At 37.9% G+C, this 8,213-nt stretch overlaps 1 protein-coding gene across 6 annotated transcripts in view; it reads right to left on the minus strand.

Annotated features, from left to right (window-relative positions):
- LOC107623019 (GTPase Era) overlaps nucleotides 3,291-8,213 on the minus strand; it is a 5,756-nt gene continuing 833 nt past the window's right edge. For 3 of the 6 annotated variants that reach the window (XM_016325138.2, XM_016325141.2, XM_016325139.2), the window contains 9 exons: nucleotides 7,600-8,029; nucleotides 6,320-6,465; nucleotides 5,573-5,713; nucleotides 5,387-5,503; nucleotides 5,156-5,281; nucleotides 4,307-4,405; nucleotides 4,031-4,132; nucleotides 3,712-3,792; nucleotides 3,305-3,526 (listed from right to left, as the gene is read on the minus strand). In XM_016325138.2, the coding sequence (XP_016180624.1) occupies nucleotides 3,440-3,526; nucleotides 3,712-3,792; nucleotides 4,031-4,132; nucleotides 4,307-4,405; nucleotides 5,156-5,281; nucleotides 5,387-5,503; nucleotides 5,573-5,713; nucleotides 6,320-6,465; nucleotides 7,600-7,960 (1,260 nt within the window). In that variant the 5' untranslated portion in view covers nucleotides 7,961-8,029 and the 3' untranslated portion in view covers nucleotides 3,305-3,439. Of the gene's footprint in view, nucleotides 3,527-3,711; nucleotides 3,793-4,030; nucleotides 4,133-4,306; nucleotides 4,406-5,155; nucleotides 5,282-5,386; nucleotides 5,504-5,572; nucleotides 5,714-6,319; nucleotides 6,476-7,408; nucleotides 7,445-7,599; nucleotides 8,030-8,213 lie in introns of those variants that run through there. The other 3 variants (XM_021112899.1, XM_016325140.2, XM_021112900.1) reach the window with 3 other exon arrangements.

Below are 8,213 nucleotides of genomic sequence, written 5' to 3' on the forward strand. Positions count from 1 at the left end.
AATCGATGAAATATATTCTTGTTATTTTTGTTTCTAGGTAAAGATTTTATTTATTTTCTTTTAAAAATTGACCTGGTTCCGATTCAGTGACCGATCGGTTCTCCTCTAGTTCGTCAGTTTGATGGCAGCTTTTCTACTGGCGGCTTTATACTATAAACAGAATCACAAAAGCTTACGATTTCCGGTCAGACCAATTCGACCGTTCAATCCAGTCCGATTTTTAGAACATGGTCAAAAGGACAAGGCTCCTTATTAGCCTCTTTCTAGGAGTCTTAGGCTAAAACTCACTGTTATTACCTCCTTTGAATTCAATTGACTCGCTTCCCCTATTATTAGGGGTGTTCATGGTTCAGTTTTTTCGTAAACTGAACTGAAACTGCACTAAACCATTTTAAATGGTTTAGAAACTGAACCAAACTACTTTGTCAAATAAGAAACTGATTTTAAACCATTTTACAATGCAGTTCACCAGTTTAAACCAGTTCATAAAAATAAAACCAGTTTTAATTGAAAAAACCAGTTTAAACTGGTTTACAGGCTAAAACTACTTTTAACTTTTAACATATAAAATTAGTTTTTACATTTTTCCTCTCCTCCTCTCTCTCTCCTCTCCCTCTCTCCCCCCTCTCCCTCTCTCTCTATCTCTCTCTCCCTCTCTCTCTATCTCTCTCTCCCTCTCTCTCTCTCTCCTTCCCTTCTCCCCTCTCTCTTCTTCTCTCCTTCTCTCCTCTCTCTCTCTCTCTCTCTCTTTTCTTCCCCTCTTCCTCTCTTCTCTCCCTCCTTTCTCTCTTTCTTCTTCTCTCCCTTTATCTCTCTCTCCTTCCCCTCTCACTCTTCCTCCTCTCTCTCCCCCTCTTTCTCCCCTTCTCCTCTCTTTGTCTTCCTCTCTCTCTCTCCCCCTTTTTCTTTTCTCTCTCTCCCTCTCTCTCTCCCCTACCCCTCTTTCTCCCCCTCCCCTTTTTTTCTCTCTCCCTTTTCTCCCTCTATCCCTTTCTCTCATTCTCTCTCCCCTATCTCTCTTCCTCTCTATCTCTCTCTCTCCCTCTATCTCCTTCCCTCTTCCCCTCCTCTCTCCCTCCCCCTCTCTCTTTCTCTCTGTCTCTCTCATTTTCTCTCCCTCTCTCTTCCTCTCTCTCTCGCTCTTTCTCTCTCTTTTTCTCTCTCTCTCTTTTTTCTATCTCTCTTTCTCCCCTCTTTTTTCTTCTTTTCTCTCTCCTTCCTTCTCTCTCTTGTTTTGGATAAAAGAGGGGAGAGAGAGAAGAGGGATATAGAGTGAGAGAAGGTTGAGAGAGAAAGAGAAAAGAAAGAAAGAAAGAGAAAAAAGAGGAGAAAGGGAGAAGAAAGAGAGAGAAGAGGAGAGAGAAAGAAGGAAAGAGAGAGTGAGTAAGAGAAAAAAGGGAAAAAAGAGAGAGAAAGAAGAAGAGAGAAGGGAGGGAGAGAGAGAAGAGAGAGAGGAGAGAGAGAGAAACAAAAGGGGAGAGGGAGAGGAGAGAGAGGAGTGAGAGAAACAAAAGGGAGAGAGAGGGAAAAGAGGAAGAGAGAATGGGGAAGGGAGGGAGAGAGATTGAGAGAGAGAGAAGGGGGAAGGGAGGGGGAGCGAGGGAGAGGGGAGAAAAAGAAAAGAGAGGGAGAGAGAGCGAGAGGAAAAGGAGAGAGAGAGAGAGAGAGAGAGAGAGAGAGAGAGGAGGGAAAGAAAGAGGAAGAAAGAGGGGAGAGAGAGGAGGGAGAGAAAGAAAAGAGAGGGAGAGAGAGTGAGGGAGAGAAGAGAGAGAGAAGGGAGAGAGAGAGAGAGAGAGAAAGGGGGAGGGGGAGAGAGAAAGAAAGAGACAAAAAGGAGAGAGAGAGAGAGAAAGAGAAGGGAGAGAAGAAGGAGAGAAAGAAGAGAGAGGGAGGAAGAGGAGAGAGAGAAAGTGAAGGGAGAGAGATAAAGAGTATGTAAAAACTAATGTTAGATTAATTTGGTTTAAAACTAAACTGAACCATAAAAACTGATTTTTAATAAATTAGTTTTCATAAAAACTATGGTTCAGTTTTATTTAAAAAAAAAAAACTGGTTTATTTAAAACAGTTTCAGTTCAGTTTCAATTCAGTTCAGTGAAACCAGTTTTTTTGCACACCCCTACCTATTATCATGCACCTATTATCATGCAATATGGGACCTACTCTGGATTTATCCTCAAGCATTATATTAGGAATGGGTTTGCATGATTGTTGTCCCTCAAACAAGAAAATTTCATCCCTGGTCACATTTTTTCCGCAGCGGTATTAGATGTCTCCACTGCCGCCATTGATCTATGCTCCTCATGCTTTTTATTTTGCATGCTCGTCCAACTTCTTATTCTCACAATCACATCCAACATGACCATAACATCGACAATAGTTACCAATCAAATGAAGGCTCTCATACTCTACTTTAAAATTTCGTCCATCAACTTCCACCAAACGCACAATAGGTACACCTAGATCAATTTGCACGCACGCTCTTGCGTATTTCCCCGGCTCTGCTGATTTAGTAGCAAGATCGACTCGGACAGAGACTCCAATGGCGGAAGTGACTCTCTTCATGGCCTGTTCATCATAGTACCGTATATTCATCCCTTGTTAATAAAGCAGAAATCAACCGTAAAGGGTTTCACTACGACATATGACCCGCTAATATCCAAGGTCCTAATAAACTCTCTCTCTCTATCTTCCATTAGGTCAAACTTTATCAAGGAATAATCTAACAAATCTAGGCCTCCTTTCAATCTCCAAACACTCTTCAGTTTGCGCATGAGAGCCTTATAGATCATGCCTCCCCAAAGCCTTGATGACGATAGCGTCTTGATATGTCCTGGAAAGCATTTCCTTCCCCTCTTCTGCGCAAATCACCTTGGGAGGCGATGCATCCATCTTGCTTGTCGATGACCTTGGCTAGCCTGTCTCCCACCAACGCCTCATCTGTCGCCATGGGTTGCGGAATTGATCCCCGTACAACCTTGTCACGAAAGGAGACTCAAACTCTTCGAAGAATCCTCAATTAATCCATTAGATGCCCTTTGCCCAGCCCCGTAGTACTTGGTGCACTCCCCCCATCACTCTCCCCCTTATCTCTTCCATTGGTGGAGCCAGTAACCTCACTATGTTTCGCCCTCAGTTCCCTCGTCTCCGCTCTCACCACCACTCATCTCTCTGCTTCACTTTTTTTGGGGTATAAAATTGAATGAATATTTTTTCCCCAAATTTGAACAAATCAGTTTGCCGATTTACCGTCGATTTTGCCAAATTTTTGCCAGATCGATCTAGTCTAGTTTGAAGAAATTGGTTTAACTTGAAAGAAAGGTGGGGAAGGGGGTTAGTGTTAATCAAAATTATATTACGTTTGGTGGCACCGACGCCTAGGGATCATATCTTACACATATCAAGGAATATTTGACGAACATAAATTTGCTTCTTCGCGTCATATAACACGTATCTGACCCCCATAACCATAATGATTAAGAAGTCCTTCATCTTGTCGCCAATTTTCTTTGACTTTCACTTCAATCTGTTCAAACATCACCTCGAGGTAAATATTATCCGGCAACAAGAAAGGGAAAAAAAATGCACATTGATTATACCACTCTACTAATTGAAGATCAAGATTAGTTAATGAAGCAGTAAAAAATACAATGTCCGAGTTCAACCAAGCACCACGCAAAAGTAATACTTTGATCATAAATATGTAAGTACCTCAAGATAAACTTTCTTCTGTAGAAAATCTTCTATGTCAAGGCGAGCAGCTGTTGCAAGCAGTTTCAAAGCCTTTCCTTCCTGTTGTAGTTGACAGGCAGCATACACATTGGTCACTGTTCAGCCTTTATAATGCATTGCATAAACACTCGTTTAATTTACAGGTCACTTTTGGTTGCAAGCAATGTCTAGTGTCAATGCCTAAACATGCATAAACTTTTCTTTTTCGGAAACTATAATCTCATATTAGAAATTAAAGTCAAATCAAAACTAGTGCATATATGTCAGAAACGCTGAACTACAAGTGTAAGTGACATACTCTTCCAATAACAATTATCTTCTGAGAGTTTTTCTCAACCAAAATCTCCACTTGTATGAAATCCTTTGCAGTTGGCCGAGTCTTATAGCTTACAACGTTTACCTGGATGATTTGAAAATTAAGAAAAAATTTTTAAATATATATTGCTATAATAATAACTTGGTTGTCCTTCCTTTTTCAACCCGGAAACCCTCTTTTCCTTGTCTATCTTGTTTTCCATTTGACAGGTTGGGAGGTGAAGGTGTACCACGAACAACATAAACCCTTTATAATTACCTGGCATGCGTACGGAATCTCATTTCGATACTGCATAAAAATCTTTTCTCTAACAATTTCAGCCACAAAAAATCTTTCTGGATGCTCACTGACAATGTCCTGCAAATTCAGGAACAACATTAGAGCGGAGAAGGTATAAGAAAAAATTAACCTATCATGAGCAGCATACCAGCATGCTCTAGTGATGGCAAGGGAGGAGCTGTGCTACATTTTGTAGCTAAAAGACACTACTTTATCTATTTGAGCCGCAGAGGATTGCAATTATGCAGTATTTTCACAACATTTGTAGTATCTGAACTATGGTTACAGCCTATGCTTCCTTTCCCTATTCTTTACCATAAAGGGTCTATTTCAGTCAGTATGTAGGTGTACTTAGCTGCAAACTGGTTGCCCGTAAACAGTAGGCACTGACAACAGCCACCACTAAAATCTGTCAATAATTACGTGTATGGAACTTTATATCTGACCTATACCATTATGATTATGTACCAAACACTGTTAACTTTTAATTACATCAATTCACTCTTAACTTTTACTAGATAAAAATATTCTTAGTTAAATTGTAATTGTAATATCATACCAACTTGCAGATTTAAGACAGCTACGTTCATTTACATAACCAGAATTATTCAAATTAACAAGCTAGTTTTGACTTCACTTTACTCTTCATCACTCATTAGAACTTCTATACACACAAATGCATTTTACCTACTTTCCAAAGATAGGTATGGACTAGCAGAAGAGAAAGCTCTTCTGGCATCAAACGAACACGCTAGAAGTGAAGTGAAAAAATGATGAAGCAAGTATGAAAATTTGAACGAGGCAAAGAAATTTTGATATTTGACTTGCCTTTGGATAATAAGCTGGTCCATTGGGAAGCTTTGACAATATCCAGTCCCTGACATCTTCAACCCCATGACCATATTTGGCACTAACTGGAATCACCTCATCAACATCGGTAAATTTCTCATACCACTACAAAGAATTTGAAAAGGACATGGAACAGCAGAAAAACATCCCCATGTGAGTATAGTATATTAACTTGTACAAGCTAACACAATTATATTGAAGAATTTCAACCTCCAGTTTCTTTGCAACTTCACCAGGTTTGATAAGATCCTTCTTGTTCAGAATCAATAGAGTTGGAGGCTTTTCTTCAAGGTCTCCTCCTATTCCATCTTCCAACACTTCATCAATCTAAAGACAAAAAGCGAATTAGAAATTGAAGAAAACATATGAATTGGTTTTATAAAACAAGAACCATACTTTTTCAGGCGCTTTACATGCATCAACAAGGACCAACACACAGTCAGCATTTACTGCAGCACTGCGAACATTTTTCATCATCATTGAGTCTAATTTGTGCATTTCCTTCTGTAAGACGCCAGGTGTGTCATAAAGTACCATCTGCAAGAGATTAAGTGATCAGATAAATGAAGGTAAAAGAGAATGCTAGTACACATCCCTTAAGAACGACAAACACGGTATATTTATTAGTCTATTACCATGGGTAACAATTAATGGATAAATAAATTAAAAAGGACTTGATAACTTGAGTTTGATGGTTGAACTTATGAAATTTAAAGAATATTAAAATGAATATGAAATTAAAAGAATATTAAAACGAATTTTGATCCATTTATCTTACACCAATTCATTCAATCTCTCCATCTACCTAATGCCCTTTTTTCCAGTAATCTTATTATAGATTGAAGCCCATGACGAGGTGCCAACAAAAAACATTCAAATTTGCATAATATAGAGCAAAATGACACAAAGATCACTATGAGTTTAGAACATAACCAGCAGACAATTCATAATATCCTACAGGTGTGTGAATTATCTTTCACTCAAAACAAAAGAAACTAGCAAATTGTTGTGGGGAGTAGAGGTAGAATGAAAAGGACAAGAGAATATAACGAAAATCAAAGGGCCATGAATGACAAGCAACAAGGAACCAAATAGACAAGCTGATCAAATGAAAAACGAAAATTAGCTATGATTAAATTAAACCTGATAATCTGAGCCAGAACATATACAGAGAATTCGATGCCTGGTTGTCTGAGGTTTATCTGTAACTATTGAGAGCTTTTGGCCAATCATTTGGTTTGCCAGTGTACTCTTCCCAACATTTGGCTTGCCAAGTAAAGCCACATATCCTGCATTTACCTTCACACATCCAAATCAAGAAATGCAAAAGGTGGTATAAATTTAAATAACTAGATTAGAATAATAAACTGCTCATCATCTGAAAATCTGAATTTTTAGTTTTCTTCTGTTTTATTTTCCTTGATATAATCATGCAAGGCAATGCACAGTACAAATGAGTGTCCATCCACTAAGGATGGATTTGTTATTGCTGTGATGTTTCAAGAGCTGCTGAGCTCCTAATATTTTTCAACAGCTGCATTTTGAAAGCTTTAATTATGTTTGGTAAAACATAACAAAAGTGCGTGCTACATGAACTCCACAAAATTAACCACCATCAACCCTCTCCATATAGGGATACTGAATGGCTCATAATGTCCAAAAAATACCAATCAAAATCACATTTATAATCAAACCAGATTTATATTTGTAATCAAACTTCATAAAGAATATATCAACCTCCATGACCATATAGAATTAAAACCAGATTCACATTTATGATAAAAAGGATTCACAATTATCAAAATTTGATATTGGTGGCTAAATTTTGGTGCTCATGGAGTATTTTTGTTAACGAGCCAAAATATAAGCTTTTGGTGTCCGATTAAACAGAATCAATTTATAATGCAAAAGTATCTCTCTAATAAGCAATACCAAGTACCCATTTGGATTAGCTTTTTTAAGTAAATCTTTTCATTAAAAAAGTACTTACTTAATTATAAAGGTGCTAGATATAATCTTTAAAAAAAAAAAATTAAAAAAAAAATCTAAGCAAGCAACATGTTGCTTTCTAAAAAAGCTAAATTTAAAAATTATTTTAAAGAATTGTCTATTAAAAAAAGAGTTCTTATCTTTTTCTATCTAAACACAAAATTGCTTTTCTAATAAAAAGAAAATATCTTTACCAAAAAAGATAAAGAAATAAGTACTCTTTTCAAAAGTCATCCAACTCACCTTAAAACCCACCCTAAATTCAACTGTCCATAGGACCTAACAATTTCCAAAAAAATCAACATAAATATAAGAATTCAAATTAACTATATGAACTTGACACAGTTAATGTATGCCAGGCCACATATTAATCAATTTACAGAAACCAACTTAAAAACGAACCCATAATGAAACCTAAAGGAAAAGAGAAGAACCGCTTCTGTGATTTGGGCCAAAATCCAAGTCGAGCTCGTCGGCCTCATAATCGTCAAGCAAGGCCATGTTCCTATCAGGCTTCTCGCTGAGGGACAAGAAGGACAGATCATCATCTGAATAAGAAGCTTCTTCCTCTGCTTCTACTTCTGCTTGTGTTTGTTTGCTGATGCAAGCACGGTCTTGTCTCTTGGGGAATGCTTCAAATGGACGATGCATGGTGGTTCTGCAACATCTTTGGGAGTGCAATTCAGTTGGGAAGGGAGTTGGGGCTGTGAATAAGGGGAAGAGGAATTGCTGAATGGGAAGAGTTGAGGTTGTAGTTGGAAGTGTGTATAGCTGCTGCAAGGACAGTCTCTCCATTATAAGAGGGAAGTCACACACCTTGCCAATATTGCTCAAGTTTGAAGAACTCTTCAACAGGGAGGAAACCTGCATATTTTCATATAAGAATTCTCAGCTCCAAAAAATGATGATGCACAAGGGGGAAGAATGAAAGCAAAAATGCATGCAGAAGCTAAACAAAATAGGTGGCAAATCAATGTACCCTGAATTCTAGTGTTAAAAAATTAACTATAACAACTGTTTATAAAAATTAGCAAACCAGTGATAACTG

This window comes from Arachis ipaensis, chromosome B10 (genome assembly GCF_000816755.2).
Source record: "Arachis ipaensis cultivar K30076 chromosome B10, Araip1.1, whole genome shotgun sequence".
NCBI lineage: Eukaryota > Viridiplantae > Streptophyta > Magnoliopsida > Fabales > Fabaceae > Arachis > Arachis ipaensis.